Raw genomic sequence first — 18000 nt, 5'->3', positions numbered from 1 at the left:
CATGGAAATAAGTTGGGTCTTTTTTAAGTAATCCTGCTAATAACCAACAAACAAACCCCCAAAACACCAATGACTAAACAACCTCCTTGGAGAGGTATAATTTACAAAAGCAGTTTCAAATGAAAAAAGGAAAAAAAAGAAAATGCACAACCTCTTTGTCAGCTGTAAAAATATAAAACTGTGCGTCAACGTGACAAATGCAGAATTACCAACTAATAATAAAACACAGTGCGGCTCCACCTCACTGGTTTCTTACAGTGCACCTCAGTTACAGGGTGGTACTTGGGCTGATTACAGGACAGACTCTGAATTAAAGGGGGATGTGAAGCAGGAGGAGGCTGGATGCAGAGGATGGATGAATCTATGTGGGGCTTCAGGGAGGAGGGGGAGGAGGAGGAGGAGGAGCCCTTCCTCAAAAGCCAGCAGCAGCGTCATGTGTATCAGTCCAGCCTGAGCAGAGCAGCAGCTGATCAGCGAGCAGGGCGCAGCACCAGGGATTCAAGCAGCTGTAACTACAGGAAGAGGCACTAGGAGGCTCGAGCCACGCAGGTAGGATGCTATTAACTGTGCAACATGTGAACGTACATGTAGAGACTGTGATCCTCTCTCTGTATGTGCTGGTTATACATATGTTTACTACAGGTGTTACTACAGTATGTGGTCTTTACTGCTTACAGCAGTACCGGAATTGTACTGTCTTCTGGTTACATTCTTTTTTCCTGTGTTGCTTACAAATACAGAAATACACTGCAGGAATGAGCACAATTTGAAAAACATGGGCTATTTCTGAATGTTTATTTGTAGAGTAGGGTTCATACCATGCATAAAATCATGTAAAAAACTTTTCTTTGGTTGATCACTGACTAAGAGCTGGTAGAGTATGTGCTCAGGACATGATGTCATGTACACATAGCATTTTATATGTAGGCTATTTTGTAAACAATCACAAACATATACCCTGATCAATCTAACACAGATGTAACCATATAATGTAATAACAGCAATACATATCACATACTCAATACACAGACTGTGGATATTTATGATACAACTGTCTTAATGTAACTGCATTTGAATAATTCAGTTGTCATTTCCCAACATGCAACAGCTTTGTCTGAAAACGAAAGGGTTTTAATTATAGGACGTGCAGTTGACCTGTTGCCCCACCTAGTAGCCTCATATGGAACATGGTGTTTAACAGGGCGTGTGGGGCCACTGTGCTACACCCCAAAAGTAAACTTCAAAACCGACTGTGCTCTTCCATTGACAAGACTGCAGCCCTGTAATATACGGGACACTTGGGAGTCACCCAGTCTTGAACCTGACATTATACTGCCTCTATCCAGCCCACATGTGGTTATGGCAGCCAGAGACTAGAGTAGCTCTGTGCACAGTGAGACCTTTTTGTGCTTGTCTGGTAAAAAGTTGGTTGTCTTTTCAAAATGAAACCAAAATACTTCATCCGTTTGTTTTGATAGTGAATGGGTATAATACAGTTGTCATGGGTTTCAGCAGAGGAAGTGAACATAACTGTTGTGAAACCAAGGTTTCAAACATCTATTGTTTACACTGCTATGATACATTTACTGGTAAATAAACATACAAACATTTTACTCATAGCAAACTGCAGTAATGTCACATGAAGTCAACATGTTACCCCAACGTTACTACTTCTACTAGCATCACAGGACGTTTTAGTCCATCACAATAAACTGACAGCGGCAAATCCTTCATAGATTAAAGGCTGAAATAGATCAAAAGATTTTAAATAATATGAAGCATTGTTTTAAATTCAATCTCATTTACACTATAAAGTCCAGATGAAACAGTTTAAAAAATGTGTATCATGATTATGTATAAGACAAAAATTATCATGGTTATCAGTATTATCACAGGTTTTTTTTTAATATGCTGAAAATGTTTGAAAAGTACTGATACACAAACTGATGTCCTTTATATTAAATAAGATATTCATCACTAGAAAATAATGTAGCACTAACATCATACATCAAATGTTCAGCAGTAATGCTGAAAAATGAGGCTTTGTCTTTAACTTCAGAAACTTTTTGTTTTACGATGAAAACGTCCTGGAATGCAGGTTTGAACGAAACCTTGAATAAGTAAATCAAACATATAAAAACAAAAACAACACAACCACTATGAACAAAGCATGTGCAGGAAAGAACAATACAACCACATGTTAACAAATCCAATGTCAGATTTGGATGAAATAAATTAACAACACAGATGGAGCAGAGGAAATAAAGTTGAAAATGTGTTGCGCTAAGGGCATTTAAAACTCACACACAATTTGGCGGCAAGAGTTGTGCGCAGTTGCTAGCTATGGCTGAAGCACTAACGCCATATGCTATTACAGTACCAACCAAATCACCACAGTTATCACAGTAACACAAAATTTAAACACTACCCAGATGTTAATATTTGAATTAACAATCCAATCATATGAATTGATATAAAATCTAGGGGCCATTTTGTTTCTATATAGTTTTTTCCTAAATGATAGGAATCACTGCTGCTACTTCTACTAATTTTTTAAAAGCATGTCCCTCTTGTAATTTCTTGATGCACAAAGAAACAATCTCTTTGCACAAAGCCATTAAGGAGGTATTATTTATACTCAATTATAGAGCTTCAAACACTTTGGCACTAGTCACATATTAGTACCAAAGTGCCATAAAACTTCAAATATTTCAATCTAATCCTCTTCAGGGAAACTTCTGAGCTATACAATTAACATTATGAGCATCTGTTATAGAAAATGATTTAAACTGAGCTAAAACATGAGCTTGTTTTACTGCTAGACATGCGGTTTCAACGCTGGATTTATAGCTTGTAGATTTTACTGTATAGTCATCTCCTCTCTTTAGTGTCACCAGTTTCCAGAAGGCTGCTCCACCTTTGTTGGGATTTATTTTAAACCCTCCCTTTGATTAAGACGATCTGCACGATGTGAAGAAGAAAATGAGTGGACAGCTATAGTAGTGTGTTATTACGAAGGCCTCAAAATGGGAGTCAAAGCCCTGGTTCACTTGAAAGTAAAATACAGCCTTCGAAGGCGACTGGGTGGCTTCTCTTGAAATAGCCTGGGTGAGCGGAGGCAGCCAAGTTATCCATTACAGCCTGTGACCATGTGGAATAGGTTTTTCTGCCAGTTTTCCATCACCACCCATCCCTTCAGAGCACCGGGTGCTCCGGCTGGTGGGAAAACACTGCGCACTGTACACTAGGGAGGAGGGGACCAGTGGAAAACTAGTCAAACGAAGACACTCCGCTGACTTCCCATGTACAGTACACACAGAGTCTCATAGTAAACATGAGAAAATAAATATCTCCTATAGTCTTTGTACTGAATGTCACACCGATAAATCTGATATAAGAGAAGGCAGAGTCTACTCAGTCACGTTTCATATTGTGTCCCTCCAACATTTTTGGATGCTCTGTAAACTAAACTGTTCTCACCAGAAGGAGACAGCTGATTGGACACTAGAGACAACATTACATCTCATCTTCTGCCAACAGTAAAAGTTCTGTTAAAAATGGCGATCTAGTGAAGTTGATTCTTGACCTTTGAAACTGAAGGTCAGCCAAACCGTCCATACTCAAGCTCCATTTACGAGCTCTTTTCCAGAGCTTTCGACTGTATCATTGGGTGTCTGCGTCCATGTTGGCCTAAAAGTCCTAAAAGTGCTGTTGATGAGATCATAACAGCTGCTGAGCTCACATGGCAACAGATCTAGTTCTGGGGAAACCATCAGCTGAATGAACATGAGCCACATGTTCATATGAAGGGTCACACAACTAAAATAAGCTAAATTTTGTTTCATTCTTTCACCAAATATTCAGTAGTTTTTGCAAAATCCTTCAGAGATTCTAACTAGAATGTCTCTCAGTAGAGCTCATATTTCCGCCGAGGCCCTGTTTAATTCAATTAAACTTCACACACTAGTCCTCTAATTGTTAAAAGAAGTAAAACAATCCGCCTCCTAATCTGCATTCAAATTCATTGGATTCCTCACTGACCCCCCAAACATTCAGTTCACTTGTTTTTGTGTAATCTTGCTTACAAACAAACAAACCAACAGACAAACGGAAAGGGGTGAAAACATAAAATGTATAAGATAAGGTAAAGGTAGGAGGTAAATTATATGTTAATGTTTGGGCAGGCAACAACAACAATAATGTCATCCTACTGATATGTGTGCCAGATCAGATAAAAGTTGGGTGAGGGTCTGTGATTCACAAAATGTCCCAATGTCCTGTTTACAGTAAATTACTGTGTCATCATTATTAACAGTCTATTGAGCAGCAGCAGGATGAGTCTAGATGTCCCTGCTCTTCTATAGTACAGACAGGCTCAAATTCACAAGTTTAAACTGTTTGATTATAGAAAAGTTAAAAAAATACAGAATTATGCTTTGTTCTGAAAACCTGAGGGACACATTTCTCCCACTCATACTGTAAATGAAAAGAGAGCAGAGACTTCTGCTGAATGTTGATAGGATCACAATTAAACAAAGAGATGCAACACAATCTCACCAATAACAGAAGGGGTGTGGTATTGTAATTGGTTTACATTGTTTGTCTGCTCCCATTGATCCCATTTGCCATGTTGATCAGTATTAATATACGTTAATATGAGCCCTTAAAGTCTGTCACACGCTGGGTTTCACAGCCATCCATCAGACGAGTACCAGAGACTGGATCTGCTGTGGGTTAGTGAGAGGACATTGCAGTGAGCCTCTAATAATTCAAAAAAATTGATTCTATGGAAACTGATGCTTTCAGCAGCTCTCCTGAATCCAGCCTCACTCTATTTCTATCCCCTCTGTTGCCCAAGTGCCAGGTTTTCCCTCTAAGTAAACATACCATTCTGTATGTATCCCAGATGACATTTATTGTGATGCATTTCAGGGCTGATAGCAATATCCTGAAATCCATTAATGGAGCTGTTAACGGGACCAGAGGCCTTTTAGATGTGAAAGAATAAAAAAAAAGGTTATTGCTGTATAGTGCTCTTTCAAGTCATTAACTGAGAAGGGCTCACACACAAACATCGCATTTGATCTTCAAAGAATGCATCCATTATTTTATTTCATCTTATTTGTTGGTTGGTTGGTTTGTAAGCGAGAGGCAAAAACTATAAAATGTATTACCAGAAAAATTGGTGAAATTAAGATGTGTGGGTCAGTAAAGAGCCCAATACTTGGTGTGGATTTGGATTAGGTTTTTCTCACTTTTGTTTAACATCATGAAATAGGGCATTTTAACAGTTTCATTGATTTCTCAGAAAACAATTCATAGAGCTTCGTGAAAATTATTTTCTCCCCACAAGGTCATTAGCTGTTCCAAGGCTTTCCTCGTCAGGACAGTTTTCCCAATTGTCAATGACTATTAAGTCAACTTGAAAAAGAAGTGCTCAGAAAACAGACAAGATGACTGAAGAAAATCATGTGACATGTTTGAAGCTCCAGAACAGCCTCTAAATGGACCATGAAGGTAGTGAAATTGTGCCATTAGCTGCTGTTTCAAAGGTCAAGAATGAAGTTTTCATTTGAACTCAGTTTTATACAGCTACAATTTGCATTCATACAGCTTGCATCGTCTATGATGAGCATGAAAAATGCAACAGAAAATGTTAACGGACCATAGCAGCCGCTCGTTGAGGCCATAATCAGAAAAACCAAAGCCTTCTGGCACAAAGACTTTAAAATGCCTAAAATAAGAGTCTGACAGAAATTCCAAACAGTCTGAGTGGTGATGGTGAATATACAGGGAAGGGAAATATAACTCACAGCATTAACTCATACACAAACATCTAGAACAGGCTGTTATAAACTCAAAAATAGCTTTCAGTCTGAACTGGAAATTTCATCCAGCGGAGTCAAGCAGTTTGCATCAATAAAAGCTCAATCTCAAAAAGCTCTAAACCAGTGTCCATCTCCTCCCTGTTTCTCATCATGGTGATTTTTGCACTTCAAGCAGCACCGGTTTACATCTGTGATTCTCTCTCTGAAGCATGATAATGTCATACCTTTGCTTTCCAAACTTAAGACTTTTATGTCTTTTTTCTCCCTCCTGGCAACTAAGCAGCCTCAGCCCAGAGGAGCAGTGCCTGTGGATGGACAGCGCAGACACTCATGGCATCACAGGAGCACGTGGATGCGAGAGACCCTGCCACTGCTGACCTGAACCCAGGGATGGAGGGCAGCGCTGTGCCCAGCAGTGGCAAAACTTGTCCCGCCCACACTCCAGGCGGGGAGGAGACCAAGAGGGGCTTCAGGAAAGGCATAGGGAGGCACAATGACTACGTGAAGATCTCTGTGTCTGACTCCAAGGTCAATCGTCTGCCCATGGAGTGGTGGAAGACGGTGATGGCCTTCTTTTATGCTGGCTTCAACTTGGTCCTCACCACGGTTGTCATCACCATTGTCCACGAGAGGGTTCCACCCAAAGAGAGCAGCCCACCTCTTCCTGACAAGTTCTTTGACTATATCGACAGAGTAAAGTGGGCGTTCACAGTGACTGAGATCAACGGCATGGTGCTGCTCGCCATCTGGATGATCCAGCTGTTCTTTTTCAGATACAAGTAAGGACCTTTATGTACATACTGTGTAGGCAGGTTTCTTTCAGATTAAAGAATAAGCCCAGTCATTTCCTGTATTTGTTATTTTTGAAGGGGTTTGTTGACAATTAGAAAAATACAGAATCACCTGGAAATGAAAAGAGCAGAGAAAGTATCACTGCAGATACTATTTGTTTTCTGCTAACAAGTTGTCAAACCTTTTTTTGCTCCGCATGTATCTGCCTGTTACTCAAGAATTGCCTCTTTATTATATACAGGACTGAGGCAGTGATGAACTCATATTTCTAAAGTGGAGTTTTCCCTGTACGACTGTTTTAATATAATTAGTTAAACAACTTTTTACATACGTTCGTACACATTCGGCCATTTGACTACAGGTACAAAGATACTGAAACAAATAGCACTAAGTAGAGGCGCAACAGTCTACTTATGAAACCACATTTGAACCCACTAGATCCAGATTTTCATTTGAATTTGCACACACTCATAAATATCAGTACACTCAACATATCCGATTTTTCATCAAGATCCATTAATTGTTCTCTGAGAAATAAGGAAAATGTTCCCACAATGTTAAAGAAAAATATCCTGGATCCACCCTCTGATCCGAGTCTGCAATAGAATTTTAAGGGTTGTCTCCTGACCACATCATTGCACCAAGTTTCTTAATCATCCATCCTGTAGTTTTTGCGCAATCTAACTAACAAAGAAACCAACAAAGAAACAAACAGGCAGGGTTAAAAACACAACCCCTGTGGTCGATGTGACTGCAAAATTAACATTTTAATCACTATTACACCATATTATATTTAGTGAGTATTTGTCATTGTCATTATGTACTTTGATAAGTAAAACTCAATGTCATTGGCTGAACAGGAGCCGTCTAATGTGACACCTTAACTTATCACACTGAGCAACATCATCTCCGGAGTTCTGTAATTTAAGTTGAGTGTTTTTGCATAACCAGGTGATGACAATAGATACTCATTCAATTGTGGCTCTTACATCATCTATTCTCAGGTCAATAGCCATCAGACGCTTCTTCTTCCTCATTGGCACCCTGTACTTGTACCGCTGTGTCACCATGTACATCACCACCCTGCCTGTACCTGGCATGCACATGACATGTGCTCCGAAGGTGAGCTGTATGCAAACATCAGAGAGGGGTTCAGCTGTCGTTATTCAGCCGTGTACTACAACGCAGCTTCTGAGACTCATTTTGCACAACCACACAAGAGAGGGAGCTTTAAAAAGGCATTCTGACTTTTTATTGGCTCGAGACATAGCGATGCATCAGTGTCTGATTAGAAACATGTGCTCCTGGCAGTTGTTTGCTGAAGCAAGTAGTGTTAAAAGACAAGAGGTCAGACAGTTTTATAAGTCCCAAGAATTTGATATGTTTCATGCAGTATATGAAAGTCTTCAGCTACTTGTAAGAAGTGAGTTGTCGTCAGTAATTTGAGCAGCAGGTAGAAGACATGCAGCCATGTGGAGTTGATTTTACTCCTCAACCATCTTCCTCTCACTTCCTTCAATCCCTCTTCATTTTGACCTCATGTTTCCTGTCCTTGTAAATTACCGGCTTGTTTGTGTGATGTCCACATAGAGTAAGGCTACAGCCAGCAGCTGTTAGCTTAGCACAAATACTTAAAACAGAGGGAAACAGTTAGCCCGGCCCAAGATAACGAAATCCAACACCTCTAAGGAAGATTTGCTGCTTTTCTTGGATTTACCTCAATAAAATGAAAAATCTTCAGTCATTGTTTATTTATTTTTCCATGTCATCATCCACTTTCTCTTCCCCGTCAGCTCCACGGAGATTCCCAGGCAAAAATCCAGCGAATCCTGCGGCTGATTTCCGGCGGAGGTCTCTCCATCACAAACTCCCATCTGTTGTGTGGAGACTTCCTCTACAGCGGACACACTGTGATGCTCACCCTCACATACCTATTCATCAAGGAGTGTGAGTACTCAGTGCAGTGTGAGCACTCAGTAGTTCGCTCCTGTATGGAAACCTGAATAATATATGAACGATATTGTCTGTTTCCATTCTCATTCCCACGTGGCCCACAGTCTTTTATTATTCAGCTACCTTCGAGGAACTAATAGGATGCGGAAAATACCATTATGCTTTGAAGGTTGAAGGTCAGCTGGTGCAAATCCCCGCTGATGTTGGGTGAGAGGTATAGAGGCAGGAGACAGGACGCCAGCAGATCCCGCGTCAACGTGCAGAGACAAACCTACTACTACTTCTTCCAACCTAATCAAAGCTGTCTTACACAGCAGCATTGCCATTAGCTGATCCTTCATGAGGGCTGTTATCAGCTTTTAATAAATGACTTCCTCCAGTCTCGTGAATGAACATATACTCAGCACACTTTCATGGAAATATGATGTTTTGCTTATTATAAGTAAGCAAATTAATTGGCAGCTGAGCATGTGTTGGGTTTTTTAGGTTTGGCTGGATGCCAGTGGATGGCATTGTGCTAGCAGTACAGGTAGCTCCCGTTGACTGTGTATTTTCACATCTCTGTACATTCTCATTATTATTCAGTTATCAATCCATCCATCACAAGGTAAGTTTCTAAAAATGCAAAACTAAATTGAGAGATTTTAAGCAGAAGTAACAGCGTCTACTGTTCAAATATGTGTGGTAGCCTTGTTTGTGTGTCACAGGAAATACTTCTGTTCTTGACACATTTCTCAATCTGCCCTCGTCTGTCATCGTAAATGTGAAGTACAGACCTCAAACTGACACTGTCATCAATATTGCGAACACTCCCCTCTTCTCCCCTCCCTCTCTCTCTGAAGATTCGCCACGGTCGTTTTGGTGGTACCATCTGATGTGCTGGCTGCTGAGTGCTGTGGGTGTGGTGTGCATCTTGGTGGCTCACGAGCACTACAGCGTGGATGTGGTCGTGGCCTACTTCATCACCTCCCGCCTGTTCTGGTGGTACCACACCATGGCCAGTTTACAGGTCAGAGCAGAGAGCCGAACACCAGGGGGCTGTAGGATCTAAAGAGTAAATGGCAGCTTTGAATGCTGAGGGCTTCCCTCTCATTGAACATTGTAAAACATGAATCATTATACATGGAGGGATTTACTGCGGGTCTGACATGTGGCTGCATTTTCCTCAGTGTAGCACCAACACAGTTTACATTTAAAGGAAACGCTCTCTAATTTGCTGTATATATAATTATAAACTTAGACTAAGTTCACATATTTGAATTGTCTGATTGCCTTCAAACTGAGGAATTGCTCCCTCTAATGGCCAAAATTGAAGCACACAGTTGATAGCGTGGCTTAATGGTAAAAATGCTCAAAACATTCACCACAACTTGAACACAATGAAAAAAAAGAATCAACCCTGGCCAGTGCAAATGTTTTCACTGTATGTAAATTTATATAACTATTTATAAGTGATATAGAGACTGTTTTTGGGTGCCTCCTACAGAATATGTTCAAAGTTTTAAGCCTGTCCTAAAGTACAGCAGTATGGTGTCCACATGTACACTGATTCTGTTGTGTTCTGTAATAATTCCCTCTGTTCAGACGGGTCAATATGGGTTACTAATACATTTCCAATGTAAATGACTGGAGTCAGTCATTGTTCTGTGCAAAGATGTTTAACGTGAGGCGTTAGCACTCAGAGTTTTACAAATCCAGTGGTTATCTCCTAAAGAAATACAAATAGTCATTTTGGGAGATACTGCCTCATTCTTCGAATTAATGTCTAAACCAGATAAACAAGATTAGGAATATATTTTTACAATGAAGGAATACTTGATTTTGTCCTCAAATTCCAGCCTCATCACAGTTGTGTTTGGACACTCAGAGGTTCACAGCAGTTACGTAATGTATCTCATTGGCCGTTGAAAGATCATCTGCCACTCTCCCTTGCTACAAGGCAACTATTCACTACACGATATTAAGAAAAAGCCCATGTGCTTCTTCCTTGTAATGTGACGTCTAGAATTACTATCACTGAAATGACATTCATTATCTGACATGTAATCCCACCTTTTAAATTTTCACAAACACATTATGATAAAAACAAGAGCCTGGTCTTCAACATTACTTGGAGCTGCACTACTTGCTTCGAAAGTGTTATAAAAAGCAATTTTTTTATTATTGCTGTATCATTTTTTTCCTGACAGACTCTGAAATGTCTTCCCAACAACTACCTCACCAACACCTGGTGGAACCCTCTGTTCAACTTCCTGGAGAGGAACGTCCAAACCTCGGTGCCATGCTCGTACAGCTGGCCCATCACCTGGCCTCCCGCCTGCCTTAAGAGCCCCTGCAAGAAGTACTCCATGGTACAAAGTACCCGAGAGGAGTGACATGACCCCGATATAACAGTGTTGCCTGATAATCCACCAGAGGCCGTACTCATTCAGTCTACTTGACGGGAGCATAATGGTACCGAATGCTTAAGGAAAGCAAGAAAAAATGTGCCTCGAAGGAAAATCTTGTTTTCTCTCTTTGTCTCTCAATGTTATTTATTTTGTCAGATAAAGTTTTCATTGTTTTTGTAAATGACACTTGTATCAGCTCCTGGTGAATTTCACAAACTTTGTTGCAGCTGACTTGGTTTGTTTTAGTATTTGCAAGACATTGATTTTGGATCTGCTCCCGTTACATACTGTATATACTGATGGGTTTACCTCAATGTAATATCAGTGTGCTCAAGTCACAAGGTGCCTTAGTGTGTTAGATGTCAGTAGATGTACCAAAACTGCCATTATGAGTCTTTTTTTCTGCTAATCATTATTATTATTATTATTATTAATTGTGTGTTCATTTTAGTAGCCCAGATTGTGTTGTCTTGTCCCATCCTTGTATTAAAATGTATCCATATTAAGGCTTCCTTGTATTTTGGGATTTAATGAAATTATCTTTCTGACAGCTTCATGTTTTGTGCATCTCTTCAACCTTTTGTTCCTCCCACAAGTTACAATGAATTAAATGTTTTTTAAAAATAGTTCCCATGAGAGCCTACATGGAAATTAAGTCTGAATCACATGCCTCTATATTAAAATGACATTGTCCACATCAAGGAAAGAAATACATTATAACTCTGCATTCAGACAGTAGGCTATAGCTCCCTTTTTATCATATGCATTACAAAACTATCAAATTAAGCATAAAATTAACTGCTACATTTGGATTATGTTAACTATGTTCACATCCTTTTGCTTACTTCATGATGCAGAGCGACAGTGACATTCACACAGACTTATAGACCTGGAGTCCCACCCTGGTAACTTACTGTATATCATTGTCTCATTACTGAGCTTACTATGTTCTGGCTGATTCATTCAGGTTTGCAGATTGTTAGATGTGTCTGAAAAGGAGAAGAATCCTGATCTGTCCTCAGTCTCATCAACTCCACCAACAGAAGAAAAACAAAAACAGCCAATCGCAGTTCTTTCAGTTCCCTCCTGGTATTTGAATTGATCCACACAGCCTCAACTTTTAGTTGTCATGAACCAGACACACAGAAGGCCAACACTCAACATCTCCAAGTCTAAAGGTAATGACAGAGCCCAACTCAGCAGCATAATGGGCCTCTAGACTCACATATCATGATACCCATCTATAGAGAGAGGGGAGAGCCGTGACATTTACTGGTCCATTCAACCTAGACACAAAATGAAAAAGAAGTTTTAATCAAATCAAATATACTTTAATGTCCCCATGGGAAATTTTTCCTTGGGCCAAAAAGCTACAGCAGCTGCAGAACAGGACATTTTGCAACAAACAAGAAACAACTGTAAACATGGACATATCATGTGAGACCCAGAATAATAATACAGAATTAAAGTGAGTTGAATATTGCACCTGCCCTAAAAAGTTGAGAGTATAGAACAGAAGTCATGATGGCGACTGAGGGTGAAGAAAAATAACATACTAAAATTCAGAATATATATATACATACACGTATTTTATTTTCTAAAAGAAATAAAATAAATGTATTTATCCCAACTTTTACATTGGATTGATTTATTGACTTCTCACAGCTAATAGTAATAATAACTTGAATTTCTAAAGAGTTCTTAAAAAACGCTGCATCGTAGCTGCAGGTGAAGCCTGTGAGACAAACTGAGGGGCTGGAACACTCCCGTCTACGAACCAATCACCGCAGAGGAACAGCTCCGGCAGCCAATAGGAATCCGGCACCGGCAGCACGTTGACAACGCGACGGAAAGAGAGCGAAGTAAACAAACATGTCTGCCCGGTGAGACGTGAACCAGAAGATGGGACCGTGTGTGTCTGCTGCTGGGTTCTAACTGTGGGCGCCATGTTGCCGGCGCCATGTCTGCAGCTCTTCAGCAGCTCGGTTCTGTCTCATGGAAACACCGGAGCTGCGGCGCTTCTCCTCCTGCTGCTGCTTTATTTACTTCACTTGTATCGGAGACGACGGGAGTTCGCCAACATCCCTCCGGGTCCCAAACCGTGGCCGGTGGTCGGTAACTTCGGCGGCTTCCTGGTCCCGTCTTTCCTCCAGAGGAAGTGGACGAGACGCGGCTGCGGAGGCGCGGAGGCCCCGGGGAGAAACGCAGCGGTGGTTCTGACGGAGCAGGCCGCCGTGTACGGCCCCGTGTTCAGTCTGTTCGCGGGGAAGCAGCTGATCGTGGTGGTGAACGGATACGAGGCGGTGAAGGAGGCGCTGCTGAAGCACCCGGAGGAGTTCTCTGACCGGCCCGACATCCCCAGTGTGTCCATCATGACCAAACGGAAAGGTGAAGACTCTGGTGGTGCTCACAGAGGATTTTAAAATCAAGCTAACTTTATTTATATGCACCTCTCGTGCAGGTTAGGCTCAAAGTGCTTCACGCATGATTTGGTCATAAGACAAAAGAGAAGAACACAACAAGAGCAAATTAATTAAACTAAAAATGTCCATAAATATGTGAGAGATGGTTCCACACCCAGGCTCCCCCAGTCTTCTCAAACACACCTATGTATCTCTGCAGTGTGGTAAACCCTGCTGCAGGCCCGCATCTACACTGCTCAGAATGGGGGGGCAATTAGAATTTTGGGGTGGGCACCTTTTCACACAATGGACTTTGGGTGGAGAGTTTAAAGAACACCTCACAATAGGACATTCGACCAAGCTGTGGTATAACAATAATAGTACTTATTATTTTTTACACGTTCCACACTCAGACTAGCTCCACCAAATCTTTTACACCTGCACAGAAGCACATGTGCAGGAGATGAGTTCCTGTGAGGAAGCTGTGAATGGATGACGCTGCAATTAAACACAACATTGAAGATTATTTGTAATGATTCAGTTGTCATTCATTTAAAATATGTTAAAAAACAAGTTCAACAGCCTGGTTTGCTTTAGTAAAGGAACACTGTGAACACAGAGAGACTTTGGTTTGGTTGTCCTCAGTTTTTTGTTCTTTGATCTTATCGGCTGAAGGCAGCACCAAAAACAAAACTTATTTTCAAATGAAGATCACTTTTAATCAGAGAATAGTTTTTTGAGTTTTCATTGTATGGTTTTGTGCTGAGTCATGTTAGCCTGCTTTCATTATTTTATCAAACTTTTTCTCATAGGTTGTTAAGTTTAGGATGATGTTCTTACAAAAGGAGAAAACATAAAATCTATTATTAAACAACAATCATCCATTCTCTGTGAAATAAGCTAACAAACAGCCTGAATACTGACATAAATCACATTGAAATATACATCTAAAGTAAAAAGACTTGGTAATGCCGAAACATCAACACAGTTATCAAGAATACAAATCTGTGCACAAGACTATCAAAGAGGCAAACTCACGAGTCATATACAGAGTCCAAACTTGAGAGGATGAGGCCTCCACCATGTGGCTAGACATGTCTGCCTGTCCAGCTTCCTGAGGTGGAGCCACAGGAGGAAGTAGATAACCAAGGAGGGGAAGTAGGAGGGGGCTTTAAAGGATCGACCTCAGATTTGATTGTTTTCCTGTTAATTAAAACATCAGTCAGTCTCTGCTCATAAAGAAGAGTTAAAGACTTTCTTTTAAAATAAATGATCATTTATCATAAATATTATGGATATACCTTTAAAAAGTGACAAAATTGACACTGGCCTAAATGCTCCTTCTGTTTTTTGATTTAATTCAACTTCAGGAATCGTCTTTGCACCTTATGGTCCGATATGGAAAAAGCAACGCAAGTTCTGCCACACCATGCTCCGGACGTTTGGCTTTGGGAAGTTGAGCTTTGAGCCCTGCATTGTTCAAGGTCTGGCTACAATCAAAACAGAGCTGCTGCGACTGAACGAAGAGTCCGGGTGCGCTGGCGTGGACCTGGCCCCGCTGATCAGCAACGCTGTGTCCAACGTCATCTGCTCAATGACGCTGGGCCAACGCTTCCACCACGAAGACGTCGAGTTCCGAAGGTTGCTGGACCTGATGGACCACGGGCTGGAGATCTGCATCAACAGCCCCGCGGTCCTCATCAACATTTTTCCACTTCTCTACTATTTGCCCTTTGGGGTCTTCAAGAAGCTGAGGCAGGTGGAACGAGACATCACAGTGTTTCTGAAGAGCATCATCGCGAATCACAGGGAAACATTAGATCCTGAAAACCCGAGGGATCTTATAGACTTGTACTTGAAGGAGATGTTGGCCCAGCAGGCTGCAGGACAGGAGGACAGCAGCTTCACAGAAGATTATCTCTTTTATATTGTGGGAGATCTCTTCATCGCAGGCACAGACACCACCACTAATTCAGTTCTGTGGATTCTGCTCTTCATGGTTTTATATCCTGATATCCAAGGTAAAAACAGCACCTGCTATATCTCCAATCAGATTCTGTCCGAGTTCATGACAAGCTTATCATTATTTCTATTTACTGAGTTTTCTGTTTGTTTCAGTTTTTTGATGAATAAATCAAATCAAACTAAAGATTAACACAGTCACATTTTTTACAACAAGATCATGATGAATGATGCAAAACGTTTCTGATTACAATCTATAAATACTTAAAGAATGTAAAACTACTCAAATGATACAACACTGTGGAGCTTTGAGATTTACAGTTCATATCGTGATGGGTGAATTGCATGTTGTAGACAAACCAGGAAGCACTTACGGGTAAAAAAGAATTGGAAACCTGCTGCTGGAATACACAGCCGTGATACTGAATTAACACTTTGTTTTTGCTGCTTTGTTGAGATATGAACTCTATTGGTTGTGCAGGACCGATGTGCATCTTCTTCTGATTGTAGAAAAGGTCCAGGCAGAGATTGATGACGTGGTGGGGGAACATCGGGTCCCGTCTCTGTCTGACAAAGGAAGTTTGCCTTTTACCGAAGCAACCATCATGGAGGTGCAGAGGTTGATTGTCGTGGTTCCTCTGGGTATCCCACACATGGCCTCCAAGACAACAGGTGAACTTAAACTTAACACATATGAGCACTTGTTTTCTGGTAAATCCTCTGTTGATGCTTGACCAGTCAAATCTCTGAGTCTCAGTGATAGTAAAACATTTCTGCACCTGATTCACTGAGGTGATGGTTTTGTAATTGTGTTTTTTTGTCCTTTTCTAGAGTTCAGAGGCTACACTATTCCCAAAGGAACAGTCATTTTGCCCAATCTGTGGTCTGTCCATAGAGATCCCAGTGTGTGGGACGACCCAGACAATTTCAACCCGGCACGTTTCTTGAAAGATGATGGAACGCTGCTGAGGAAAGAGTGCTTTATACCATTTGGGATTGGTAAGTCTCTCCTTGCTCATATTAAATAATTGAAACAGTAATCTATAAATGAATTTCAACTCTGCTTGTACCAGGCGGGAACTAATGAGTTATCCCATGTGCCCCTCAGGTCGCAGGGTGTGCATGGGCGAGCAGCTGGCGAAGATGGAGCTGTTCTTGACAGTTACCTGTTTACTCCAGGCCTTCAGATTCCGACTCCCAGAGGGAAAACCTCCTCCACCTCTGCACGGACGCTTCGGCCTGACGCTGGCACCCTGTCCGTTCACTGTGTGTGTGAGCGCTCGGAGCTGAGAGAGAAAAATAGATAAAACAAAGGTTTCTGGAGAGATCATTTAATATTTGGAATATAAACAAATATATACATTTTGACTTGAGTGTTGCTGCTGTGAAGAGGTCAGTATAATTTCATCTTCTGTTCATTTATCCATTATTTGTACTTCATTTCAAGCTTTGCTTAATCAATGATATTTCAAAAATAATGACAACAATTTAATGTCTTAAATAAGGTACTAAAATTGTGATGCTTTTGATTTTGGAAGCTACTCACTTAATATCACTGTATCATTTTATGGTGCATTTCACAGATTATAGGAATAACCACACGCACATGTTCCTGTTATGTTCCTGTAATGTCAGGGCACTAGAGAAAGGAAGATTTTAATTTGTAAATATAGATCCTCACAGATTTGATGGAAGGATTAATGGCAACCTCTTGAATAAAACAGATTCTTTTAATGATTACATTAATTTATCTTCAGTTATAAACATACATATATATTAATTGTTGTCATTATTAGGATGGGATTGTTGTATCCCTGTGTTTTATCAGGAAGAATTGTCAGCTCAGTGTTTAAACTTTAATGGACACAATGTGAAATGAAATGTTAATGTCAGTGGTTCAGAATTACAGTTACAAAGATAATATGAAATTGAATCACTGCTCTGGATCCACTGATATGTGGCCCCTTAAATATCATCATTAAAGTCATTTTTAAATTCTGAAAGAATGGACTGATTCCAAGTTTTCATATTGAAAACAAACGCATGATAAATATGTATTGTCATATGCATATATATTGTTATATTGGGGTTAACAGCCCACCAGCAGGGGTCATTCTGGGACTTTTTATAAGACATTAATTGAATATGCACTTCTGATCAACTGATCAACTCTCATGTGTTGTGTAATGTAAAGTTATAATTATGTCAAAGGAAGTGAATTATAACAATAATGAATAAAAATCACCTCAGAGCTGGAAAAGAGACGAAGCTGCAACTTCTGGACCATCACATTGAAAGTTAATAATGTAATTAAAGGGCATTAAAAAGGTGTTTGCTGATTTTCAACCATCATGTCCATGTTTTTATTAACACTTGATAAACTGCTGGTGTCACTGGTTCGCTCAAAATGATATTCATTCAGAAAATAAAAGCATTTAATTTCATTCAAAATTCATTGTTGTGGTTAAGATTAGTTTCAAACACTGAATGAGCCATCAAAGAGTAATTCTACATCACATTTACTTGTACTCATGATAACATGCTGATACTTTTACTGAAGTAGGACTTCAAGTAACAGCTTATAAAATAGGACGCATTGTTCCTGAATAAGTGCTTAATATACTTTATTTATTGAGCACTTTTCAAAACAAGATTTAAAAGCAATTAAATAAC

At 40.3% G+C, this 18000-nt stretch overlaps 2 protein-coding genes across 3 annotated transcripts; both read left to right on the top strand.

Moving 5' to 3' along the window:
- The first annotated feature begins 411 nt into the window (after positions 1-411).
- sgms2a (sphingomyelin synthase 2a) lies at positions 412-11469 on the top strand. 2 transcript variants are annotated; one of them, XM_020101217.2, is made up of 6 exons: positions 412-549; positions 6112-6607; positions 7625-7742; positions 8414-8567; positions 9416-9582; positions 10763-11469. In XM_020101217.2, the coding sequence occupies exons 2-6, from the start codon at positions 6159-6161 to the stop codon at positions 10946-10948; spliced, it is 1074 nt and encodes a 357-aa protein (XP_019956776.1). In that variant the 5' UTR covers positions 412-549; positions 6112-6158; the 3' UTR covers positions 10949-11469. The 2 variants fall into 2 exon arrangements, with proteins under 2 accessions (XP_019956776.1, XP_019956777.1); XM_020101218.2 differs by having other exon boundaries at positions 414-549; positions 6109-6607.
- An 820-nt stretch (positions 11470-12289) lies between these two features.
- On the top strand, positions 12290-17673 carry cyp2u1 (cytochrome P450, family 2, subfamily U, polypeptide 1). Its single transcript, XM_020101216.2, has 5 exons — positions 12290-13351; positions 14736-15386; positions 15838-15999; positions 16159-16326; positions 16436-17673. The coding sequence occupies exons 1-5, from the start codon at positions 12910-12912 to the stop codon at positions 16615-16617; spliced, it is 1605 nt and encodes a 534-aa protein (XP_019956775.1). The 5' UTR covers positions 12290-12909; the 3' UTR covers positions 16618-17673.
- Positions 17674-18000: the final 327 nt, after the last annotated feature.

This window comes from Paralichthys olivaceus, chromosome 8, assembly GCF_024713975.1.
Source record: "Paralichthys olivaceus isolate ysfri-2021 chromosome 8, ASM2471397v2, whole genome shotgun sequence".
NCBI lineage: Eukaryota > Metazoa > Chordata > Actinopteri > Pleuronectiformes > Paralichthyidae > Paralichthys > Paralichthys olivaceus.
Note: the sequence above shows the minus strand (reverse complement) of the source record. Positions and strands in the feature narration are given on the sequence as shown.

What these genes read in the sequence shown, in the direction of transcription:
- sgms2a (XM_020101217.2), top strand. Translation starts at nt 6,159, where the DNA reads ATGGCATCACAGGAGCACGTGGATGCGAGAGACCCTGCCACTGCTGAC. An exon ending in ATACCTATTCATCAAGGAGT is followed by an intron (nt 8,568 to 9,415) that starts GTGAGTACTCAG and finishes CTCTCTCTGAAG; the next exon opens with ATTCGCCACGGTCGTTTTGG. An exon ending in ACACCATGGCCAGTTTACAG is followed by an intron (nt 9,583 to 10,762) that starts GTCAGAGCAGAG and finishes TTTTCCTGACAG; the next exon opens with ACTCTGAAATGTCTTCCCAA.
- cyp2u1 (XM_020101216.2), top strand. Translation starts at nt 12,910, where the DNA reads ATGTTGCCGGCGCCATGTCTGCAGCTCTTCAGCAGCTCGGTTCTGTCT. An exon ending in CATGGCCTCCAAGACAACAG is followed by an intron (nt 16,000 to 16,158) that starts GTGAACTTAAAC and finishes GTCCTTTTCTAG; the next exon opens with AGTTCAGAGGCTACACTATT. An exon ending in CTTTATACCATTTGGGATTG is followed by an intron (nt 16,327 to 16,435) that starts GTAAGTCTCTCC and finishes TGTGCCCCTCAG; the next exon opens with GTCGCAGGGTGTGCATGGGC.